At 42.9% G+C, this 26,418-nt stretch overlaps 1 protein-coding gene across 7 annotated transcripts in view; it reads right to left on the bottom strand.

Moving 5' to 3' along the window:
* DRP2 (dystrophin related protein 2) overlaps positions 1-26,418 on the bottom strand; it is a 101,301-nt gene that overhangs the window by 15,092 nt on the left and 59,791 nt on the right. For 3 of the 7 annotated variants that reach the window (XM_045471566.1, XM_045471565.1, XM_045471567.1), the window contains exons 2-12: positions 15,299-15,475; positions 11,000-11,163; positions 8,999-9,155; positions 7,449-7,569; positions 5,608-5,876; positions 5,075-5,221; positions 4,555-4,633; positions 2,828-2,888; positions 2,459-2,520; positions 1,362-1,436; positions 227-428 (exon numbers count right to left, since the gene is read on the bottom strand). In XM_045471566.1, the coding sequence (XP_045327522.1) occupies positions 227-428; positions 1,362-1,436; positions 2,459-2,520; positions 2,828-2,888; positions 4,555-4,633; positions 5,075-5,221; positions 5,608-5,876; positions 7,449-7,569; positions 8,999-9,155; positions 11,000-11,163; positions 15,299-15,415 (1,454 nt within the window). In that variant the 5' untranslated portion in view covers positions 15,416-15,475. Of the gene's footprint in view, positions 1-226; positions 429-1,361; positions 1,437-2,458; positions 2,521-2,827; positions 2,889-4,554; positions 4,634-5,074; positions 5,222-5,607; positions 5,877-7,448; positions 7,570-8,998; positions 9,156-10,999; positions 11,164-12,205; positions 12,331-15,298; positions 15,476-26,418 lie in introns of those variants that run through there. The other 4 variants (XM_045471569.1, XM_045471568.1, XM_045471570.1 and 1 more) reach the window with 4 other exon arrangements.

Below are 26,418 nucleotides of genomic sequence, written 5' to 3'. Positions count from 1 at the left end.
TTAAGAGAAGAGACTGAGAACATGAATATATGTAAAGGGTTAACATCTTGGCATTAATTTCTCTGACAGACTTTATCCCAGCAGGGCTCTGTGCCAACCATGCCCCAAGTTGAGCTAAGTCCAAGTCCACTGTGTGAGTGACCCCTTCTCACAATGCCCACTTCAGATATCCCATTGGATTTCATCCTGGAGGCTTCTGGGGGGGGGGGGGGGTACAGGCCCTTACCTATCAAAAACGTTGAGGAGCCAGTTGAGGCTCATGTCCACACAGAGTGGCACATTGACCAGGATGCCTCTTTCTTCCTCCAGCCGTTCATATAAGGCCGTCAAGCAGTGAATGACCTCTACCACATCCATCACTTGCTCACTGGCCTGCAGATCATGCTCATTGAAGATCTCCAGGGCTGTGGTTAAAGTTACCAGGTCCACTGGGAAGGAAAAGAGAGGGAGAGTGGCCAAAAGTAGAACTCCTAGGACTACATGAGAAGATAACACCACTGGCATCACCAAATTTGACTGAATCTCCAGACCATCCATTTATAAGTATGATACAAGATTGCCCTTCACCAAGATCCTCATCCTGAAGAGGGAGATGGCAGTGAAAGGCCCTGGAAATTAACCCCAAACATGTATATACCCATATGTTCTTTGGCATCAGTTTCAAGAAGATGGTAGGATGTGAATAAATTCACCTCCTTTGTTGTATTAACTCCCAAGGAGTCAAATCTCATTTTACGTTTCTCTGTCTTTACACACATTTCAACAGCAAACAGGTTTGTTCATGAACCTTGTTCTGAGAACCTAGATACCAGTTATGAAGGCTCAGGTATGTCTGGGTAAATGTGACATGCCTCAAGAGGACTTTCTATTATCTGGAATGATGGAACCAGCCTAGTCAGACATGCCTGGGCCAGGAAGACTGAATGGATAGTCTTCCTAAGAAAGGCCAGAAAGCACATTTTATCTATAGCCACATTGTCCCCTAACCACTGGCACTTGCTTCAATAGTTCTGCTACATTCAATAACTAACTCCAAGATGGCAAAAGAACACAAGCCCCTGATGGCTCCAAACCTTGGGCTGGACTACTTCCTGCCACAAAACAGTTGCTTGAGTATCCATGTTGGGCAGGGAAGGGACAAGGAGGAGGATAGTTATGGGTTAATTTAGAAACAAGTCTGGGGCTTGGAAACAATGGAAGGCCCCTGGAAAGAGCAGGTGCCCACAACCAGCATACTCCAGCTTTTGGAGACAAGCCAATCAACAACCCTGGCCAAGGTGGAATCAAAGTGGAAAACAGCTAGCAGATGAGGAAGAGTGGGAGTAGGGTGAAGGCTGCGGGGAAGTGAGATGGAAACTTACAACGCAGCGCCTTCTGGACTCTGCGTAGCTTCATGGCAGTGCGGTAAGCTGAGAACTTAATGTTGTTCAGATCAGCTACAAAGAATGGAAAGAGGCACACTCAGATCAGGGAAATGCAAATTAAAACCACAAGATACCATATTACACCCACTTGATTGGCAAAAAGAAAAAAAGAAAAGAAACAGAAAGTGTTAGAAAAGATGTGGATAAATAAGGGCCTGCTGGTGGAAGTATAAACTGATACAACCACCTCAGAAAACAACTTGGCAGTACCTAGTAAAATTGAACATTCACATATCCCACAACACATCTGGCTACATATCCTAGAGCAGTGATTTTCAAGCATTTATTGACCAAGATGCACAGTAAGACATTCATTTGATATCACCGTCCAATATGTGCACCCTGTGTATGCATGTATAAATAACTGAATCACAATATTTCAGGAGATAATACCTTACTAGATTTTTGATAAAGTAAAAACATAACAAAATTAATATTGAATATGATTCTTGCAAAGGATCTGTTGCACTTTCAAATTTCCTAGTCTGTTCACAACACACTGAAATGATGTTAGACCTTTAGACTGAAAAACGTGCACATGTGCACCAGAAGACATGTACAAGAGGTTAGCAGCACTGTCCTTACTAGTTCCAAACTATAGACAATCCAAAAGTCCATCAACAGTAGACTGGATGAAGAAGCTGTTGTATATAAAATGGAACACTCTACAGCAAAGAAAGTGAATGAGCTATATTCACATGCATCAGCATGGATAAAATTTGCAACCTTAATGGTGAATCTCTTAGTAGCCAAAACTAAGGCACACGGAAGTCATATTCATCATAGCCTGGACAGTGTCTTTCAAAGCAGGTCTGTAAGAATAATTCCCTAATGTGATGGTAAAATGGTCTAGGAGGAATGTAGAGCCTCCAGTTGGGGGAGGTGCAGAGGGGAAAGGAAGAAAGGCCACTGGGTAAATGACAAGGTGCTCCCTTCTACCCCCACCTGTTTGTTGAATGGAATTCCCTTCTGTTCTTACAGGAAAAAGGCAGCTATATAGATCTCCACCCTATACAGGAACTCTGAATTCTTACCCAGGGTTTGGTATAACTCAGTCATCTTGGGATGGTCCCAGCAAGTGGTCTGAGCCTGGTGGCTACAAACAAAAGCATCAATAATACCGGGGTCCACACCACCCCCCACCCTCCCCACACACATATGCGCTTCACTCAGTGATAGTTTGGATGCAAGGAACTTCAGGATCCGAGGGTGGACCATTAATATCCCAAAGCACCCTTCCCCAGGCAGAATCTTGAGCTCTTGAGATGAGTAGGAGGAAAAACTGGACTGGATGGAGGAATCCCAACAGATAAGGAGTAACAGCGACAGGGAGAAAAAAAGGATAGGCAAGGGAGGAGGGTGGGCAGGTGAATGACCCACTTCTAATTCAGATGGTCACTCACTTGATGTAGTAGGGAACTTTATTGGGTGAAATTGCTCTTTCCCAGGGAACCTGCACAGAGGCTGGTAAAGAAGAGAAAGAGAAAGAAGTTGGCTACTAATACTTTTTAGGCTCCTGTTGACTCCCCTGCTCTATCCTCCCAAATAGGTGGTTAAGTCCAAAACAGGGATGTCTGACTTGCATTACCAGCTCTTAATAGCCCCTGAAGGTGGGGCAAGACTAATAAACGTACTTCTCTCGCTGATGTTAGGGCAAGGGAAGAAGAAATTGTCACCGATACCCTCATGTGTCAATGATGTGGCAAGGGCATGAAGAGGAATATATGGCCTCAGCCACCTTGATGATCTCTTCCCTGGTCAGCCTGCCATTTCTATCCATTCAGCTGCAGTGCTGCTAGAGATATGAAGTGGACTACTTTCCTCATGGGACTCAAAAACTTTCCCCCAGAAGGCCAAGCTTTTCAGTCCTATGGGACAATGGGGAATGGTATTGCCCATTTCTCTCTGGTGAGGAATTCTGGAAAAGGATGACCTTCTCTGCTCCATGTCTTTATCTTCCAGATGTTTGAGAGGCTAAGTCACCTGGCAAACCTCCTCACTGCAGTTTCCCTGGATACAAGAGCCCTCTATAGGTATAGCTGCATGCCAGTGATTATTTAATAGCAATAGTTCTAACTGCCATTAACATTTATTGAGTTCCTACTATGAGCCAGATACTTTGCCAAATGCTTTGTGTACATATCTAATTTTCACATCTGTATATCCTCACCATCTCCACTGCTACCACCCTGACCTGGGTCACCATAATCCCTCACCTGGATTATTACAACGTCGCCCTTCTGCTCAAACCCCTCCAAAGGTTCTCAATTCCATTCAGAGTAAAATCCCAAGTTCCTACCATAGCCTACAAGGCCTTCGGTGCTCTGGCCTCCTGCTACCCTTTTTGATCTCCCGCTTTCTCCTCTCCATATTACTTCTACACCTGCCTCCTTCCTGTTCCTCAGGCATGCCCCTGCCTTGAGGCCCTTGAAGTTGCTGTTCCCTGTGCCTGGTGTGCTCTTCCCTCAATTATCCCCATGGCTCATTCCCTTGTCTCCTTGAGGTTTCTGTTCCGAGAGCTCTCAGTGAAGCCTTTCCTGACTACCCTATTCAAAATTGCAATGCCTCCCTCATTAAGTCCAGCACTGCCTTTTCATGCCTTCCCTGCTTTATTTTTTTTCCCACAGCACTTGTCACCAATTTACCTTATACAGATTTTACTTATTTGTTTATGTTCTGGCTTCCCTTACTAGTGTAGAAGCTCTATAAGTCTAAAGACTTGTCTGTTTTGTTCTCACTGATGTAGCTCCAGTGCCTGGAACACTACCTGGCCCACATTAGGTCCTCAATAAATATTGTTGAAAAATTCAAGTTATTTAATATTCCCATAACCCTATGAGTTAGGTAATATTTTCTCTTCTTTTTTCATATGGGAAAATTGATGTTCAGAAAGGTTAAGCTATTTTCTTCAGGCTTGCACAGCTATTAAGTCAAGGAGCAGTGGCTCAGATCCAGGTCTCTCTGATTTGAGACCCTGTCCTTTCTTCAACTATACTGCACTGCTTTATCCTTACTGCCTCTTGGATGCCAAGATATATTGGGCTCCTACCAGACCCCCAAGGGACATGAGTAGACTCTCTTGTAAGGTATCTGCGGTTCTGCTAAGTGAAGTCTAGTTTGTCTCACGTACAGGAGAGGAAATGCTGTGACCCAGGCCCAAAGTCCCGGTGGGCATCCTGGAGCTGCTTAAGCCTCTCACCAACTGACACCTATGGAAAGAGGCAGAGTGAATTCATTCCAGATATTTAGTGTGAGATTTCCAGGCACCTCCAGAAATCTTTGTGAAGTCCTTCACAGGCTAACTCGTCTCTGGCTCTAGATCCTTCCATGATCACCTAACTCCTAGTGCTTCCACATCACTCCCAAGGGTCAGAGAAGAGCATTCTTAATTACAGGCCACAGTCACTTCTTATCTGACCCTAAATGCCCACATTTACACAGGCCCCTCTCAAATCTTCATTTCAATTACTTCCTGCAGCTTAGAGGTTGAGAAGACTGTTCCCTGGCCCCAAATGCTCTACTATTCTTTCCCCATGAAGGTCCCATCCCACTTTAATGCCCCTTCACTTTCTTTTGGCCAGAAGAAGATTCTCCCAAGCCTAGTTATATCAAAGCTCTTTCCATTGGCTCACTCCAGGCTTCTCTTCTACCTGTAGCTGTTTCCACCGAACATTGATCTGCTCCAGGGCGCGGGAATTCTCCATTGACAAGTGTACATCAGAAATGGCAAGTTGATGGGCCAGATCATTCACCAATTTCACTCCATCTTTCATAGGGGAGAATTCTTCTTTGAATAGCTATAGAACCAGGACCCAAGTCCCACAGCAAAGAGAAAGTAGGTAAGAGGAACCATTAGTCATTCATCTCAACTCCTCCTTCTTCACCCAGACTTTTGTTTCAATAGCACGATCCAGGTGCTTGCTATTAGGCCATTTGGATGAAGGTGAGGGGGGCCACTGTCCTTATCCTCTTCATTTTTTACTCTCAGAAAACACCAGGGAAAGAGAAGACAGTAAAAGGACAGAGGAGACTCCAGCTAAATCAGCCCCAAAATCCAGCACATAAACTGGAAAAGGCTCAGTTACAACCTGGGACAACAATGAAGCTTCAGTAGCAGGGACATGGTCTGGGAGGAGTGTCAGGTTTCAGGGTGGACTTTAGCCAGGTTAGGGGGCCTGTATACCTTAAGAGCCTGGATGTGCTCAGGGAGTGAATCAATGAAGAGATCCCCAATGGGTTCCCAAGTGGCTCGGACTCCCTCAGCCTGGGTCAGAGTATTGCTTAATTCCTCCATTGCCCCTTGGATCTCCAACAGCTGCTCCAGAGTGTGCTCAATGTGGCGGTGCTGGTCGACACAGCGGGCTGTCAGCTTCTCCCATAGTTCACTGGCCACCGTTGCCTGCTTCCACACAAAGCGGCTAAGGTTCTGGATCCGCTGTCTGGGAGAAGTATCTGTAAGAGCAAGCAGGAAGCCAGGTCAGGCCAACCTGGCAGGGGCAGCCATGGAAAAGACAGAGGCAAAGATATACCTCTGTAAAATGTTCATGTGCCCCTATGTGTATATTTAGTTCTATGTGATTTATCACACATGTAGGTTCATGGATCCAACACCACAGTCAAGAGACCATGTTGTTACTTTCCACCTGCTAAGAGGATTTCTTCATATTCTTAAAAAAATGGGCAAGGTAAACAGTGAGTAAAATATTTTATTTTTTTAATTTTTAAAAAATGTTTTTATTTATTTTTGAGACAGAGAGAGACAGAGCATGAGCCGGGGAGGGGAAGAGAGAGAGGGAGACACAGAATCTGAAGCGGGCTCCAGCCTCTGAGCTGTCAGCACAGAGCCCGACACAGGGCTCAAACTCACGGAGTGTGAGATCATGACCTGAGCTGAAGTTGGACGCTCAACCGACTGAGCCATCTAGGCACCCCAGTGAGTAAAATATTTTAAGAGGCACAGTGAGGCAAATCATCCAGAGTCCTATGCACATGACCCTGGAATGCCATTTTGCATTAGTGTCTGCTGCCCACTTCCATCCAAAGAAGGGAAGTATTTTATGCCTAGGAGAGGTTAGCAGAACTTTCCCAGCTTTTCTATCTAGGCTCCTAAATTGTAGGTTTCTTCATCCTCCCCTGGAACTCCCTTCAGAAGTAGATTCAGACCCCCAAAACTCCAGGTTAATTGGAACTATCCTGCTTTCTTTTGAACTTGTCCTATCTGAGGCCCATTGGATAGTAAATTGACTAATAGCCTCCTACTGAGGGGCTGGAAGTAAACGGAGAGAGTCAACAGCTTGAACAAAGAGCTCAGTTAACAACGGATCCTTCCAGGCTATTCATAGCGAGTCTTGAAAGGTTGAGAACTCCTTCTGGAGAAGAAGGCTTGCTGGGATACCCCAAGAATCCCACCCTGCTCCCTTATTTGAACCTAGACCTAGAGTGGCCTACTATACTGAGGAAAGGGGCCAGAAGTAACCACAATAAAGACCCATAATAAATTTTCTCCTGAAATGTCATCACCTAACTTTTTAGATTTAAAAAAGATTTTTTATTGTCTCATTGATTAGAACATCACTGCATGTCTCTCTATGTCGGAATAAAGGAGTACACTTTTTATTTTATTTTATTTTATTTTATTTTTCTTTAAAGGAGTACGTTTTTAAAGGACGTACTACTACTTTTATTCAGAGTCAGCTCAATGCATTTGAGTCTTTTGTTTTTTCTTTTTTATGTCTCATTAGAACGCCACACATGATGCTCCACATAGTCACATACAGCTTTGGGCCACCCATTGGTCTTCCCTGCTCCAGGTTCTGTTCTCTTTGCTTTTTCTTTTTTCTTTTTCTTTCTTTTTTTCTTTTGTTCTCTTTGCTTTTTCTTGCAGTGTGAACCTTGCTCCTTCCCAACTTTGGACTCCTAAGAGAAAATTATTCTCCTAGATAATAGCTGAGAAACTGAGTTTGGGGAAGGAAGGAAGGTGTTTAGCAGTTCAAGAAGAAGGTAAAAGAGAGGAAGACTACCCACCTTTGCTCTCAGAATGAGGCTCCTCTAATTCCTCAAATGGGTGCTGGGACAGGAAGGCCTGAGCTGACTCCAGAACAGAGTAGATATAAGGGCCCCGAGACTTGACATCTTCCATAAAGGCCTATGAAGTTTAGCAACATGGTCAACAGGGAAGTAAAGTCTTTCAACTGCTTCAAATTCTATTCTGCAATTGACAACCTTTCTTCTCCTTAGTGCAACTTGATCCTTTAGCATTATCATGCATCTTTGGGCTACCCAGACATAAAGAGCTGCAGTCCTCTCTATAAGCAGAAGAGTGACTCTGACATAGGGAGATCTATTTAGTATGAAATGGGTCTGTATATGCCACAAGGTAGAGAGAAATGTAAGGATTTGGTGTTGAAAATCTTGGTTCTCTGGAAGACCCAGAAATTCCCCAGTAAGGGGCTTTAGAGAAATCAAAACCAGACAGGCAGGATTTGTATCATAATTTTAATTAAAATTTTTGTCGAAATATAGAGAAGCGTACACAAATCAAAAGTGTACAGCTCGGTGAATTTCCATAAAGTAATTCCATGTCTGTAACCAGCACTGAGATCAAGAAACAGAACTCCACCAGCATCCCAGCAGGTATACTCAAGGGCCCCTTCTGGTCACTATATCACCCCTTCCCCTTAGGTAACCAGTATCCTGACTTGTAATACCACTGATTAGTCTTGCCCATTTTTGAACACTTTGCATAAATGGTATTATGCAGTATGTACTCTTTTTTTACCTGGCTTTTTTTTCACTAAACATACTGTTTTTAAGAGTAATCCATGCTGTGGCATTCAGTTATAGTTTATTTTTTTGCTGTACTGTATTCCATTCTGTTTCCACTTTTTAAATTGGTATATAATTGACATAGAAGATTGTGTAAGTTTAAGATATACAACATATTTATTTGGTACATTTATATCGCAATGTGATTGCCATTGAAGTCTTAGCTAACACCTCTACCATGTCACATAATTATTTCTCCTACTGCATTCTGTATTCATTTTTAAGAAATATCTGTTGTTAATTTCTGATTATAAGAGGTAATATATGTCACAGAAATCTTAGAAACATCAGAAAAGCATGAAGAAGAAAAATTAAAAAGAACTTTAATTTCATCACCTAGAGTTAACCATTGGGGGCTTTGTGATCTAGTTCATTCTTATGTTTTCGTATGTGTGTATACATGTACACACGTCTATATTTGTTTTTGTACAACTGAGATCCACCTGTATATAGTTTTTGTATCCTATGTTTTTTTTTCACTTAACATTATATTATGTTCATTTTTCCATGTCCCCACTGAAAATCAGGGCAGGATTTTAAGAGAGGTCAGTATTTGATGAAAGGGCCAGGGAGAAAAGGTTTGACTTACTCTGGTGGCGGGCTATCCAAAACCCAGTAAAACTGTATCCAGCCTCCTGTTACTTCAGATGTCTAAGCAGAGGTTAGGTGCTCATCTGTCAGAACACTGTAGAAAAGCTCCCTTCCCAGCTGAGAGGTGACACGCCACAGCCTCCATAGTTCAAACCTACCGCATGTGTCTCCTTCTCCTGTTGCACCAGAGCCACATCCCCTTGCAAGGGCAGCTGAGCTGACAATTCCTCATCTTTCTGGCTGAGCCAGTCAATAATCTCTTGGAGAGGGAGCTGAAGCTTCCCACTGTGGTCTGAGAAGGCCTCTAGGCGAGCACTGCACACAATGCAAAAGACCAGTGATTTTCAACCTTCTTTTTAAGTGGCAAAACACTTTTTCCCCAAACACTTATGTAGAACTTTAATATATATAAAACAGATTAAAGAGGAGCTGCTCTGGTTGAAGTAGGAGGAGGCCCAGAGCCCTCCATCTTGCCCATCCACAGAGGTTCCCAATGTACCTTTGCGTGGAGTACAGTACTAAAACCAATGGGTAGGTCCATGAGTGGGGAGGTGTGACAGTGTGGATGTCAGCTAATTCAGTTGCTTGCCCAGCATCAAGCTGGGAAGGGGAGGAAACTGAACAAGGGCATTAGGGGTGACAGCTGTCTGGTTACCCTCTTGCCCTTGAGGAACTCAAACCATGCCAAACTACTCATCAACAGAGGCTTCTCAGAGCCTGACCTCTGAGTAGGAAGAGGATACAGTAAGTGAAAGGGCAAATGAGGTGACTGAACATGGGTGTTCACTTGTGTGAGGACACATACAAATATACGTAGCCCAAGGGTCCCAAAGGATGACAGCACCAGAGGCTAGAGATTTGACATATGGAAGGAGAAAAATGCATACACTATAATCATCTCTGTAAGCCATCCCCCACAAATGAACCATGAGCTGAGGACCAAGTGGTAGGAAGCTAGAGGCCAGCCTAGGTACAGCTATCAAGCCCATTCCCCCTAGCTGACAATAATAACTATTCATTACTTCCCTACTACCTGGACCAAACCCTTACCTAAGTCACTACTTCCACTAATTCTCAGAGCAGTGACCTTATGAGGTAGGTACTACTATTGCCTAAGAAGGTTAAGTAATTTGCCCAAGGTCACACAGTTAAATCACTGGTAGAGCTATGATTTGAACTCAGGTTTATTTGACCCCAGAGCCTGCATTCTTTCAACTTCTCTACACTGTCTCATTCCAGCCAAAGCCTATCAAAAGCCAGGGGTTTGGGCTTTGATAATAGGGAGTGGAGAGGAAAAGTGTGGGGGTAGGTTATACAGAAGGGTAGGGAGAAGAGGGACAACTGATATAGGAATTGCCTTCATGCTCGTACAGATTTGCCTTCAGTTTGGGGAGGAATAAGTGGGCTGATAACCAATGGATGGGGGTAGAAGGCATAAAAGGATGGGAAAGAGAGCAGATAATATCTACTGAGATGGAGGAAGGACAGTTATGAGAAGAAGAGGAGGAAGGAGCACACATATCCTTCATTTATACATGAGTGCTTTTAAGTTCAGAAAGCATTTTCATATCTTATAAGAATCCTTACAACACTGTGAAGTAGTTAGGAAAGTTCCTTCACTCATTTTTGTTTTTGTTTTAAAAAAAAAGAGAGAGTAAAATTCAGATAACTTAAACCACGTATCCAAGGTGACACAACTACTTTAAAATGAAGCTCAGGGGGGCCTTGGGTGGCTAAGTCGGTTAAGCATGGGACTCTTGATATGGGCTCAGGTCATAATCTCAAGCTTCATGAGATCGAGCCTCTTGTGAAGCTCTGTGCTGACAGCATGTAGCCTGCTTGAGATTCTCTCTCTCTCTCTCTCTCTCTCTCTCTCTCTCTCTCTCAAAATAAATAAATAAATAAATAAATATTAAAAAAAAAAAAAAAAAACAACAACTTAGGCTCAAATCCAAGCCTCTTGACTTCTGACCCAGGGTCCTTTCCACAGTCCAGAGAAGGAAGTGGAGAAGTAGATGATGAAGCTGATGAGACGATGAGAAGTGGATGATGAAGCTGACACAGGCTGAGAGGAGAATGACAAGTTGAAGCAGCAAAAGGAGCCCAACACAGCCCCAGCCATTTGCCTAAGGCTCCTGTTTCTAGGGGGCAGGCCTTACCGGAGGTTGTGAGACTTTTTTTTTATTTCATTCCAACACAGATTCATGGCTCGTGGTTCGAGGGGTCCAGAGGCACCAACAGACCCGTTGAATAGCTTTGGGCTTAGGCAGGAAACTCCAGCACCATCCTGAGGAGGCGCAGGGGCAGTAGCAGCAACTCTAACCTGGACAGAAACATAGACATTCTGCAATCCCCAGGGTATGCCACACCCTGGTCTGCACCAAGCCAAGGATGGGACAAATGTGAACAAGGAGAGAGAAGCGCATGTCCCAGGGTATGTTTGGGGGTGGATTATTACTGTAAATTATGCCAAGACTATTGCCCAGATGGGATTCTGGAAGTATTTTCCTTAGATAAGAGCAGCTCAGAATTGCCCAAACACTGGAAACACAGCATTCAAGGTAAGCTGTAGGCTCAACCTCAGTGTCCCACACTGAAAAAGAAAAGAAAGCTGAGGGGCTGCCTCAAAAGATTCAGGGAGAGAGAGTAGACCAGCCAGGGAAAGACATCAGTAATAGATGTCCTACTTCTCAAATGAATCCAGGCCTTGGTGCCCCCCTCCCTCTTCCCCACATGCATTTTACACCAGTTGGAAAGCCTGGAAATAGTCCTAAAGAGTACTGTTCATCTTCCATGGGTTGGGAGAAAACTAAAGCCATATTTTTGACCCTGATCTCCAAAGGACGCTGACCAGAGTCAGCAGCCAAGAGGACCAGTCATAGATCCTACCAAAGGCTTCCCTTGAGCCCTAAAGCTCAGAGCCCATCACTTCTTCACACTGCAGGGAATTACAAGGTTTGGGGGAATGAGGGTTGTGCTAAATAAGTTAGCCACCTCTAGCATACTGCCAGGACTGCCCATCCAATGGCAGAAGGGAATTGAGGGAAGGGGAGTATGGACGAGGAAATCTCAGCCTGTGCTGCTCAATCCCAGACTTGGGAAACCCACCTGTCTGCCCACCTGTATACCAGCTTGCCTTTTGTAGAAAGAACATAGTTCTGTTGGTGGATGAGACTCTTCTAGTCTCCCTTTCTCCCCAAACCATACTTCCTTCCCACACAAGACTCTTCCAACAATTTAAGAAAACAATCATCCCATTAAAACCACAGCTCACAGCCACACACTGAAAGGAAGTGAGGGAGCAACCAGGCTCAAGGGCAAAGTTCTGAAGTCAGTCACCCTATGTTCCCATGAGCTGACCCTACCTGTGCTGCCTGGGAACTCCACTGCAGGATTAGGCAGCTCCATGATTATCCTTCAGCTTGCTTCCAGAATCAGTGTCTGATGAGCCACAGGCAGAATCCTGACAGGCTCTAAGCAGGCTCCCTCAGGGAAGGCTGGCAGAGCTGAGCCAGGTCAGGAGGTGGGAGCTGTCACCCTGTTTGTTTACTGACCCCCCAGGAATCTAGAGGGGGCGGCTATGTCAGGGCTCAGCTGGTGAATCAGAGCTTTGTCCCTGGGGAATTCCAGCTCACTCCCATCTGAGCCCACCACACCGGGGCCAGGAAGGCCCTCCCAGGCTGGCAAGGATTGCGGGAGTGGAACTGGACATTCCATGGTGTTGAGGAAGGGTATGCAGAGGATAGTTTCTCTTGATTTATTTTCATTTTCTATGGAAGCCACAAAGGACTCACTGCGTCCAGGCCCACCCCTCCCCTGAGGTGGAGTAAAGGATCAGACCACTTTGGTGACAAACCTCTGGTAAGCTATTTTCCCCAAGGCCTGGCAGAAGGATGGGCTTGGAAATAAGCCTTGTCTTTAACTAAGTAAGTGTCCTCAGAAGCAGTGAGGAATGTGTGTGGCACACCTGGGGACAGAGCCACAGGATGGCAGGATCAGGAAGTTGAACAGCAGAAGATTCATCTGAGCCTACTATGAAAACAAGGGGGTGCTCTACCTTACCTTTGAGAGGCAGAGAGGAGTGAAGGGAGAGTCATTATCCACCTCCTCAGGCCTCTCACTGCACTCTAAGGTTAGGGGGAAATAGATTTTTCTATGGGCATCCCCTTGAACCTCTGCAGGGGAGGGAGAAGGCAAAATGGAACTCAGAAGCTCTTTACAGGGATCCAGTGCCAGGGAGACTCCTGTGCCCTACTTGTGCTGTCCTGGGCCACTGGTCTGTGGGGTAGGGCCCCTTCTGGAAGTGGTCACTCTTCTCTATTTCCAGCAGACTTGCCTGGGGGAAAGGTTAACATTCCCAAGCTAGGCCCCCACTCTTCAGCACTGAGGGAAAACACTTCATTTTTACCAAAAAGTGTTCTGTTCCTATCCTCATTAATCTCCCACAGAGTCTTCTGGGCTTTCCACAGTTCCACATTGTTTCCATGCTGAGGCCCACCTACAGGAATAGTTGGAGCAGCTGCCTGACCCTTTCTGGGGGTCTGGGGTGGAGCCATTCTGGGTGGATGGGGGATGGCAGGGGATGGCAGGCCAAGAGCAGGCTCTAGTTCTGAGTCACAGCTTTGCTTATGCTGGGATAATTGGGCTCAAGCCAGTTTCACAGAATCCCCTAGACTGAGAGTTAGAAATGGCTCCTTGTAACTCAGCTACAACCAAGTTGTCCTGGTTCTGAGGGAAGTGCCCATGACGAACTTGGCTCCACCCATATTAGGTTTCATTCTCTTCAGACTTCTTCTTAGTTTCCTAAATCCTCACTTGGCCCCCTTACTATACTCCCTCACCCTGTTCTCCCCTCCAAGTCCGCCCTTATACTCACGAGTACCCCTAGCACAGCCAGGTACACAATAGGCAAATAATGAATAACAACATTTTTTGCTACCAATGGCCTTCTACTTCTGGCTTTTGTAGCCAAGATGTTTGTTTCTCACTCCACTCCCCAGAGGGCTCTCTCCTTATCTCTTGAAACTTTAAGACAAAGTCAGGGCCATAGGGAAGGGAGAGAAGAAAGTGGACAGTGGCACAGGAGAGGGGTGGCTCTCACCATTCTCAATCACAAAATGAAGCCCTAGGTCCCTCTGTCTAGGTGGTGAAATTTGGAGGGGGTGGACAAATGTGCAGGGCAAGCCTTTTGGAAGGGCCCAGACTTCTCAATCCCTTGACCCTATGGCAGTCCCAGTCTGGGAAAGGGGTAGGTACACTGGGGAACTCTAAGTTGGCACTTGCCTGAGAATATGTTAGAGGCAGCAATTTCTCTCTGGTTAGATGTGGGAAGACAGCTCAGGAAGACCTGGATGTTATGCCTCTCTGGACTTTTCCTCATTATTCTCTTCAAAATGGACTCCCCAGCACCCACATTTTCCATCCCTGCTGCCGTTCTCCCTCCTTCCCTCCTCCCTGTATATTTAGCTGCTGTCTGCACCCCCAGCAGTGACTCAGCACCACAGCCCATCTGTGAGATACTAGGAGACATAGTACTTTTTCACACCCTTATGGCCTCTGGACCTCAAAGCATTGTAGGACAAGCCAAAATATGTTTATGCTTCCCCCTTGTCCATTCAACTTTCCCATGGACCTCCCTCATTGTCAGTGAAAGGGGCTATCCTCTTGGGATTACTACCTCTCATACATCCTCTGCCCATCTACCAACATATATAGGCAGGAACACACAGTACCACCATTCCACTCCTAGGGGAGGAGAGAGAAAGGAGAGACAGCTATGAAGCTACAGGGATTCTGCCAGGAGCTGTAAGACTAAAGGCTTGAGAGGAAGAGCCCATGGAAGGAGAGAGAATATTCTTCAGGTGCAGAACATGAAGTATGCCATAAAGAAGTTAAAGCAAAGGAAGATCATGCCTTGTTCTAGGTGATACCCTGAAGGGTTACACTCTTCTGGGACTTCCCTTGGGAGGTTAACATGAAACTAGTCTCCCTCAGCCATTCTTGGCCCTTTCACTTACCCAGACCAACACATTTCTTTGCCCCATGCCCCCTATAAAAGGCTTCAAGGGAGCTCCTCAGTGACTCACTTGATTGAGCATCTGACTCTTGATTTTGGCTCAGGTCATGATCTCAAACTTTGTGGGTTCAAGCTTCACATTGAGCTCAGCACTGACACTGAGGAGTCTGCTTGGGATTCTCTCTCATTCCCTCTCTCTCTGCCCCTCTCCTGCCCCCACGTGGTGTCTCTCTCTCTTTCTCAAAATAAATAAACTTTATTTTTAAAAAAGCTTCATGACTGATAAGGGATGAGTCAGAAGGAGGTCCCATGCCCTCCAAACAGATTCATGTATATAGAGAGTGTCCCGTAGCCTTACAAAGCATGGACACCCACAAGAACACACACAGATCCTGTGTCTACCCTTTCTCCACAGGACTTTCTTTTGCTATCAGCCTCTTACCTGAGGCTGGAGGCAGGTGCTACGGAGGCTGCTGCTGTTATGGAACTGGTCAGCTGCCCGCCATTCATGACATCGAGGGAGGGTGTAAGGGCATCCCTGCATGACCATAGGTTGCATCAGAACCAAGGCTCATGGGGGGAGAGAATGGGCAGTGCACCAACTGTTGACCATAAGCACCTGGAAAAGTAACAAGGACAGATTTAGAGTCAAGACCTAGAAAAGGCTTATGAACCCAACACTTACCCAAGGGTAACTTGACCAGTTATGTAAATAAGTATTAAAGCTTACTGGTCTACCCAATAGTTTTTCCCAGGCCACCATGTACCATAAGAGGCTTTATTTAATTATTGACCAAAGAAGTATTTATTGTTCATCTATTATGCTTTATGCTAGAGACACTAAGATGATTTGCTATCTGAGATCTCAGAGCCTGGGGAAGAGAGTCGGGGAGGTTGCAGGGTGGGAGGAGGCAGTCATATAAGCTCATAAAATGCTTATGTGGCAAGTGTTATAATCGAGATTTGACCAGAAGGCTTGGTGAGCACAGACTTGGGGACAAATAACTCTAAGAATGTGCAAAGATTTCAGAGAAATTGCATTTGAGATGACTCTCAAAGGACAAGTAGATGTTTGTGTATGCAGAGAAGGGGAGTAAGAGAGAAGGGTCTCCCCAGTGGAGGAATGTACCTCTGTAAAGGTGGATATCACAAAAAAGCATAGCATGTTCAGAGAACAGTAAGTTCCATTTGGCTAGAGTTTAGGAGGCTCGGAGATAAAAAAGACATGGTGCCTATCCCTGAGGAGTTCACACACAGAAAGAACAGACCTAGAAAAAAATCAAGTCATAAAGTGTTACTTGCATTAATGGTAGAAGTATTTATGGGATGGAGTGAAGGGATAGGTGAGGTGAGTTCTACCTGGTCAGGTCAGGAAAAGTCTCTCTAGAGGAAATACACTTGGGTTGAGCCATGAGAGAGAAACCAGATCGTCATTAGGCAGGAGAGATAAAAAATAATAATAATAATTCCAAAAAGCACAAAATGAAATGTATGGTGTGACCAGAGTACAAGGTAGGTGCCTTGTGGGGAGCAGTAGACGAGTCTGAAAAATGAGGCTGTGGTCAGATTGGGTCATGCCTTGAATGACAAGCAGAGAATTCTAGGCTTTATCTTGTAGATAATAGGGAGGAACAGAAGATTTTAAGCAGGGGAGTGACTGGACCAGATTTGCATTTTAGAAAGAGCCCTCTGGCTGCCTTTTGGAGTGATTCTCCTAGGGGAAGAATCCATTAAAGAGCTGTTATAATAGGCAAGCAGTTTCAGGGAAGATGGAGCAGAGAGCATGGATTAAGAGATACACTGAAGAGGTAAAATACATTGGGTTCGGTGATCAATTGGATGTGAAGGGTGAAGGAAGTGAAGGAGTGAAAAGTTTCTAATTTGGGAGCTAGGTGGATAACGTTACCAACAGCAAGAGAGGGAAGACTGGAGGAGGAGCAAATTTGGTAGGGTGGGGGATGAAGGCAGTGTTCCATAATAAGCCATGCTTCAGACATATTCAGCTTTAGATGTCAGGAGCTAAGCTGAGAACAGGAAGATATGAGTGAAAAAGTTAGATGTACACAAGGAATGTACACAAGTGTGATGAGAATGGGTAACAAAGACAATGCTTGGAAATGCTAAAAGTCCTATCTTTTAGTGTTGGGCAAAGACATGAAAACCCTGATCAAAAGGGCAGGACATAAGCATCTTTGATTCCTGAGGTTGATGATTAAATAGCCACCATTTTTAGTCTCTATTTCAGTGGTTCCCAACATTTTAGGTTTAAGGGCCCCTTCTTAAGAAAGATTAAAAAAAGAATCTCACTTCACCCACTCATACCTACAATAGTAGCTATACTTTTAGCACTTACAGAGTAAGAAAAAGAACTTATACATTTAAAGATCTGTGGACTCTTGCATTGAGTGCCCTTCCTTCCTCCTCAGGAGCCCATAGTCCAAGATTGGGGACTGTTACAGATCACAAAGATGCAAGAATTTAAGGTCAAAAGGACACTTAATTGTAGTCAAAGTCTCTAGAGATTACACAGCTATATAGCTCCTCATCCCCAAAGAGATTCTCCAAAGAATGGTTGAAAATATGGCTCCCCTCTCATCTGACACCGACAGAAAACAGATAAAACAACAGATAAAAAATAATTACTATAGATGTGTCACAAGCATGAAGGCTACAAAATGCTTGCTTTCAGACCTCTTTTTATATCAACATTTTTATTTTTGCTGATTACACAAATAATGCATATTCTTTACAGAAAAACTGGAAAATACAAAAAACATCATAAGGATGAAAATTAAAATAACCTATAACACTACCACCCAGAAATAACTAATAGGTATGAAGCCTCATAGTAGTTTTTCTATGAAAAAATATATCCATACATATCCAATTGCCATCATATGATATATAACATTTTGAATTGTGCTTTTTTCATTTATCATTTATATCATGATCATTTAAAAATTTTTTATGTTTTTTTGTTCTTTTTTTAATGTTTATTTATTTTTGATACAGAGAGAGACAGAACATGAACAGGGGAGGGTCAGAGAGAGAGGGAGACACAGAATCTGTAGCAGGCTCCAGGCTCTGAGCTGTCAGCACATAGCCCGACAGGGGGCTCGAACTCACAGACCGTGAGATCATGACCTGAGCCGAAGTCGGAAGCTCAACTGACTGAGCCACCCAGGCGCCCCAATGTTTATTTATTCTTGAGAGAGAGAGAGACAGACAGACAGAGTGTAAGCGGGGGAGGGGCAGAGAGAGGGAGACACAGAATCTGAAGCAGGGTCCAGGCTCCAAGCTCTCAGCACAGAGCCCGATGCGGGTCTTGAACCCATGAATGGTGAGTTCATGACCTGAGCCAAAGTTGGATGCTTAACAGACTGAGCCACCCAGATGCCCTTATATCATGATCATTTTAGAATGTCGCTATTCCTCTAAAACATGATTTCTAATGACTGCAAAGGTGATAGAGCACTATGGTTGAGGCCATGGGCTTTGGCATCATACAGACCTAAATTCAGATCCACACTATTCAACTTAATAGCAGTGTGGCCTGGGATGAGTTAACCTCTCTCTGAGCTTCGGTATTCCCATCTGCAAGATGGAGATGACAATGATATTGCCATCATAGTTATTCTAATTATTAAAATTAATAATGTATTTAAATAACTTAGTAGAGTCCCTGGCAATAGTACACTGCTCAATAAATGTTAGCTGAAATCATTGTATCCTATTCAATTGAATGGATATACCATAATTTTAATAATTAGACATAAGTCACACTGCAATGAACAGCCTTGTGCTTATTTGTGATTCTTTCCTTAGGATATTTTCCTAGAAGGAAAACTTCCTGGACCAAAGGGTATTAACCAATTTCAGGTTTGTGATGCATACTTCTAAATTGCCCTAGAAAAAAATAGATCACTTTATACTAATACCAGCAATGGATGAGAGTGCCAGTTTCCCAGCATACTTGCCAACAGTGAGTATTCTTATTTTTAAAACATCTTTGCCAATTTTTTAAGAGAAGATGACATCTTAAGGAGTACTCCATATTTCATTAATTACTAAAGATGCTTAACTTTTTTCCTATACTTTTAGTGGCCAGTTCTATTTCTTCTTTCATGAACTATCTTCATCTCTTTTGAGGTTCACCTCTCTGCAGATTAACTTCCTTCCTTCTTATTCCTCTTCTGACCTGATATCAGGTTGATGCTTCACAAAACAAAAATAAAACAAACACAGGAGTCAGAGAATTCAGATAGTCTAATCCCAGTATAGGCAGAGAAGGAATAAACTCCTTCTAGTCCTACCTTGACTATCCTCTGCTGTTTCCAGACTTTGCCACTTGTGACCTCAAGTCATTTCGCCTCTCTAGATCTTGGTTTGCTAACCTGTAAAACATTAATGTTTAAGAGTTGTCAAACATTGGGGTGCCTGGGTGGCTCAGTCAGTTGAGCATCTGATTCTTGGTTTCAGCTCAGGTCATAATCTCACGGTTTTTGGGTTCGAGTACTGCATCATCAGGCTTTGCACTGGTGGTATGGAGCCTGCTTGGGATTCTCTCTGCCCTCTCCCCTGCTTGTGCTCTCCGTCTCTCTCTCTCTCTCTCAAAATAAATAAATTTTTTAAAATAAAAAAAGTTGTCACACATCAAAATGCTAGCATTCCCTTAAAAAAAAAAAAAAGAAAATGCTAGCACCCCCTGTACTTGTATAACATGCTTTTGTAGCCTGCTATTGTCTTTCTTGATCCTTAATGCAACCTGGTAAGGATGGCCGAGGAAGGATTATGATCCTATTTGAGAGATTAAGATGCTGAGCCACAAGTGAACCAGGGCACCTGACTCCTGACCAGTGCTCTTTGTTCTGCACAAAGATTCTTATTTCTGCCTATTTGTCTTCATGATGTCCCACATTACCACCTGTACATACTGATTCTCTTCCTATTTTTCTTTTTAATTTGCAGAGGCTGTGAGAAATTGGAGACGAATCTTAGTCCCCAGATGGTCAAGTGTAGGAAATAAGACACATTTTTAAAAAGTATAACTTAAGGGAAAAAATGATTCATACCTTATGTGGGACACAGAAATCATGTCTTGAGAGGTCACAGAGGAAGAAGTGTTCGCCTTAAGTTGGAGGGATTTAGGACGTATTTATGGAAGAGATGGTTTTGAGCTAAGGTGATTTGTACACATGGAGTAGTGTGAAGGATGCTTTGGGGGTGGAACTGACTCTTGTGCTCTCCCCTAGGGATCCTGCTAGATACCAAATTGTGGCTTTTTGCTACTAGGAATGCCCTTCTTGGTTTTCAAAACCACACATACACCCTTTCAGGAAGATTAAGATGGGAGAAATTATTTCTCTTGGGCAGAGATAAAAGCTTTAAAAACATATGGGAAATACAAGGATTCCAACATGAAAGTAAAATTATTGGCTCATGGAAGAAAAGATCCATGCCTGATATTTATTTATATCCCACATATTTTTTAAGACAGTGCCGGGTACAGAGCATTCACTCAGTGAATGTTTCCTGACTTGATTTATGGAATTAAACTCCAATTAGGTAAGCATACAGGTTCTCAACTTTGTAGGTACAAATCCCAGGAGGCATGAAGAAAAATGCTTTGGATACACATATTTATTTGTATTTTGTGTAAAATGATGTATACAGAATGTTAGCATTTGAAGCAAGCCTTGAAATAGCCAAAAAAAAAAAAAAATGCAAACAACCTAAATGTCCATTACTAGGGGACTAGTTAAATAAATAATGGCATATCCATATAATGGAATTCTATACAGCTGTTAAAAACATAATTAAGAACTCTTTATGTGCCAAAATGGAATAATCTCTTGGGACATAATTTTAAGTAAAAAGAAAAGTAGAAAAAAATAAGGTAATTAGTTTACATTTGTGTAAAACCAAAAGAAAAATATGTGCTTATATATGCAAAAAATTATATGCAATAAAAGTATACAAAAGAATCTGTTAATATTGATTGCTTTTGGAGAAGGGAGACAGATGGCTACTAGACAGGGGTGGGAGAATTCCCTCCGTTCCTGTGGGATTTTCTCTCAGTTTTAAAAACATACCTGCAGAAAATACATAAAGCATATGTATAAAATATATAGAATTATTATAAAGTAAATTCCCATATATTCACTGCTTGGGTTGAAAAATAGAATAATTACCCACACTCACAAAAGCCCACCAACAAGACTGGGGCACCTGGGTGGCGCAGTCGGTTAAGCGTCCGACTTCAGCCAGGTCACGATCTCGCGGTCCGTGAGTTCGAGCCCCGCGTCAGGCTCTGGGCTGATGGCTCAGAGCCTGGAGCCTGTTTCCGATTCTGTGTCTCCCTCTCTCTCTGCCCCTCCCCTGTTCATGCTCTGTCTCTCTCTGTCCCAAAAATAAATAAACGTTGAAAAAAAATTAAAAAAAAAAAAAGCCCACCAACAAGAGATGTAGTTTTTACTGAATATCCTTTTGTACCATGTCAATATATTAGCTATTTAACAGCTACTTCCTCCCTCCCTTCCCCACTCCTCAACAAAATGTCATGGACTTCTTCAACTGTTTTATGTAATCATTAGTGTCACAGTTTTTCCATAGCCCAAATAAATAATAACAGTTAAAACTTATTGTATTCCATGTTTTACATAATTAACTAATCAGTCTACATACACCAAGTTCTTTAATCTTCACAATAACCCTATTAAGTGGTTTCTATTGTTTCCATTGTGCAGCTAAGAACACAGAGGAACAGAGGCAGTAAGTAAGTGCTTCAGAGTGATATTGTGAATATGCGGTGAGAAGCTGGGATTTGTATCCAGGCAGGTGTGTCCAAGAATACAAATTCGTTGCTGTTACACTATTCTGCCTCTGTATTCTAGAACACAGGCCCTGAGGCATTGTAGTCACTAACCTTAGCAAGCAGAGATTTTTTTGGCTATGGGCCACCAGATGGGAGTCCAAGAACTGACTCAGTCATGCCTTACTCAGGCAAAGATACAAGCAGCTTAGAGAAGGCAGTGAGTCTGAGGTCTGGGGTACCACCCAGCTGGCAAACCCTACGGAATATTTACATGACTTTCCTAGGACATCTGAGAAGTAAAATTCTGGTCAACTGTCCTAGCTTCTGAGCTTCTCCAGTGCCTTAGAACTCAGTAAATTTTTTTTTAATGAATCAATAAGTTCTTTCTGCCTATAAAACTAGAGAAGTCGAAGAACCTATCCTAGAGAAATACTTGCAGAAATGGATGAGGGTAGCTGCTGCAGCATTGTTTGCAATAGCAAAACTCTGTAATTGACTCAAATGTCTATTAACAGGGGACTGGTTAAGTGGACTGTGTCAGAGAGGTGGCACAGCATGACAGGTAATGGTGTGGGCTCTGAGCCAGGACACTCAGGTTTGCATCCTGGCTCCACTATTTATCAGCACAGGTTTGGATAAGCTCCCTGACCTTATTGTGCTTCAATTCCTGCACCTGTAGAATAGGGATAACAAAGAGGCCTACCTTGTAGCCTTGTTACAAGGAGTTAATTCATAGTTTCTGATACCTAGTAAGTACTCAAATCTTACCTATTATTGGAGCAACTCACAAAATGAAATATTATACAGCTGTTAAAAATAAATAGGTGGATCTATATACACTGATTTGAACAGACATTGAAGATATATATTTTAGATAAAAGAAAATAAGTTAGGAATAATATGTCTAATAGAACAACAATTATGCAAAAAGCTTTTGTAAAAAATCTACATGTGTATATGCATAGAAAGAAAGCCTGCAAGGATACACAAAACTGTTCAGTAACATTACTCTGGAGAGTTGTGTGAGGGAGAGTCTCCCTTTGATTTATATACTTTGTGTATGTATATATATGTACACACACAACTATATATATATATATATATATATATATATATATATAAACATACATGTACATATAAATGTATGTATTTTATAACAAGCATTTATTATTCTTGGAAGAAAAATAAATAGGGAAGACTTCTAAATCATGAGAGGCTTGGAAAAAAACAGAGCAGGGGGAAGACCCCCTTCCCATGGGCTATAGATTCCTCTGTCCAATCCAAACTAACATGAAATGATGGGCCCCCCTCTCTCACAGCACTGACTTTCTACCTGACAGCATGGCACTAAGAGAGAAGACACACATTTCATTGGTACTGAACCTTGTTATCTGTTCCTAAAATAATTATTGCAATGTAGCCAAAAACTGAGGTTTTGCTTCAGATGCTCTCACTTAATGAATAAATCATGGAGCCTCAGATTGTCAAACTGGAAGGAATCTTAGAGATTATCTAGACCAACCCCCTCATTTACACACAGAAACAAGGACATGTGTTCCTGAGAAGTTAGCTGTCAAGAAATTTCGAGAAATGGAGTTTATTTTCCAGTGAAAAGAATCAGAGATGCATCCCCATGGGGAGCATTTTATTCTAAGGCCAATTAATGCAATACATCTGAAACCTTGATACACTGCTGGTGGGAGTATAAGTTAGTAAACCATTTTGCAGAGCAATTTGTCGATATCTCCCAAAGGTGAAGATTCTCACACCCTGTGATGGAATGATTCTCTTCTAGATATATACACAATAGCAATAGTCACATAAGAATATCTACAAATGAATGATCATAATAGCCCTGTGAGCCAAAACCTGGAAATAGCCTAAATGTCCATAAACAGCAGAATGGATAAATAAATCAAGGCATATTTATTAAATGGCATGTTATACGATAGTGAAAAAAATAAGTGACCTAGAGTCACATGTCACAACATGGATGATTTGTAACTATAACACTGAATTTTTAAAAATTGGACAAGAATACGTACCATTGATATAAAATTTTAAAACATGAAAAGAAGTGGTGTGTGCTGTTTAAAGACACATACATATGTAGCAAAAGTATAAATAAATGCATAAGAATCATAAACACCAAATCTAGGAGAGTGGTTACTCTGGAGGGAGCTTTAATCATAGAAGGATAGACAAAGGGTTTCAACTCTACTGGTGATGCTTTTTCTTAAGTTGGGTGATGCGTATTCTGATTTTCATTATATTATTCTTTATATCTTTTTGAGTGTATAAAGATTTTCACAATACATTGTATGAAACAACGCAACAAATCTCATGCTGAAAAACATTCACTTTTCAGATACAACAAAATACTAAAAAAATGTATAAGATACAAATGCTGTACTCCAAATGACAGGATTATTCCTTAAAGCTGTTTGATTTTCCTGGGACTAGTGTCACAGGAGGGAACCTGCTAGAAAAGGAGCAATGGACTGATAATCAGGAGATAAGGGTCCCACTCTTTCAGATACTTATCAGCTATGGAAAGGGGAACAATTTGATTAACCTCTCAATTTTTTTCACATTTAAAAATGCTGTGTTAGACTAGATTATCTTACACATTTTTTCCATGTGACAATTTCTTCCAGCTTTTTGTTTATTTGTTTGTTTGTTTGTTTGTTTTGAGAGCAGTTCCCAAAACTGTGTCTGTAGGATGCTAAAGTGTTTTCCATGTAGAAAACTGTTCCCTGGTCAAATCAGTTTGGGATATACCAGGTTAAACAAAATTAAAGAGATTTATTTATGGCACTATATCTCAGAGCTTTGAATATGCGTCCATACATTGTGACTCTCTAAGCTTTTCAACAAATTATAACAAGCATTTATTTTTCTTGGAAGAAAAATAAATAGGGAAGACTTCTAAATCATGAGAGGCTTGGAAAAAAACAGAGCAGGGGGAAGAATGCACCCCCCCACCCCACTACTACCACCACCGCTCCTTACTTTAAAACACAATCTATTAACATTCTCTCAGAACAGTGTTCTATGAGACATCAGTTTGGTAAATGCTGTCCTAGAAGGATTTGTCTCACTTGCTATCTCTGTTGCCAGTGTGTGTTCAGAATCCTTTATAAGGGAGGAATGTGGTTTGATGGTATAGCTTTCCATACAGTGGGTTTCTTTTGGGTGAGTGTCCCTGGCAAGTTTAGAAGGATATCTTCTTGGGCTTCATTAGTGAGAGCCTAATCCTATCTGGCACTCTGGCAGATTTAACATCAGAAACTTCTGGGTATCTATATTGAGAAGTGCTGCATCACTGACACACTCTGTATATCTGGCTCTTGGGCCTTTGTTAAGTTTTCTGCTTCTGGCCATGCTCTCCTCCTTTGGGTGATTTTGGAACTGAAGGATGCTCTGGGCCGGAGCTGAGAGATACTTGGCAAGAGCAGAATGCCTGGGGGAACAACTGTCATAGGAAGAGGGACCTTTTCCATATGTCTTCTTCCCCCAGCAAGAGTTTGCAGGAAGCAGGACTGCAGGGCAGAGGCTAACTCACCCAGCAAAAGAGGGGCTTGGTCTTCTCTCAGGGACAGGATACTTATCAATTTCACCTGCAGTATTTCCATTTCCTGGAGGGTTTCCTTGAGGCTCCAAAGTTCTCTGGAACCATCCCCCCACCCAAATCCCACAGAGCAAATCTTCTGAGATTTGTGGTTCCCACAGGGCCTTTTAAAAGGTGTTTTACCTGAGGGCCTTTAATCTAGAAACAAGGGAGCCTTTGGAAAAGCCAGGAACTAAGGTGAACTAGAAATAGAGGTGTGTTTTTTTAAGGCTTTAGTTCTTTTGAACAATCACAAAGAAAACATAAGAGGAAAGTATGTTCTTTTCCATTCAGCATGCACCATGCTCTCAGTGGAAACAGGCAGCTACCACTGCCATCCCTCCTTCTCTATTCCACTCCACCCAAGCCCAGCCCAGCTACCTGCTTGGACCCAACACCCATGAGGCCTAGCTCCACCTGCCTACCAAAGGCAGGACAAACTTTAACTACCCACACAGTCTCAAGCCCACTTACCAGGCTTGGACACTGGACCTCGTGCCAGGAAAGGTGAGGAGACCAGAAGGAACAAGGTGTTTGACTCCAAGAGATGTAAACCCCATTTCAAAGCACACCAAGCTATGCTCTCAGAAGTGGAGAGGTACCCTCCTGATTGCAGGAGTTAGAAAGGCAACCAAGGGAAGAAGCAAAGGACAAAATCCAACAGGGAAGATAAATTTAACCACGAAGTAAGGGCAGATATCAGGACGTGCCTTCAGCACCAGGCTCCTAAATCAGAGCCCAGTTTACTCCAGGGAAGCACTCCTGTGTGCTGTCTGCTGACCAGACATTCATTTACTCAGGGAACCCGCTCTGAGGTCCCACATTTCCTCTCTCCTCCCTTTTCAATCAATGCTCTCCACACCCCTTCCCTTCCCTCCCACCAGGAAATCCACCCTTGGACAAAAGGCATGTCATTGAGAACAAACATAAATGAACAAACAAACAAATAAATAATACCCTTCTCCCTCTCTAAGAAGCAAACCGTGGACCTTCCTCTTATTCATTACTTGCACACATTGGCTTGTGTTTCTGTGCCAGGGCACCTTTTCTCTCCCGCAGTAGCTACTTCATTGTGGGCATTTTTAAAAGCAAGTTTTCCCCCAAAGGCACATGCAGGAAGCAGGCAGGCACGCACACA

Source organism: Leopardus geoffroyi, chromosome X (genome assembly GCF_018350155.1).
Source record: "Leopardus geoffroyi isolate Oge1 chromosome X, O.geoffroyi_Oge1_pat1.0, whole genome shotgun sequence".
In the NCBI taxonomy this organism is placed as follows: Eukaryota; Metazoa; Chordata; class Mammalia; order Carnivora; family Felidae; genus Leopardus; species Leopardus geoffroyi.
Note: the sequence above shows the minus strand (reverse complement) of the source record. Positions and strands in the feature narration are given on the sequence as shown.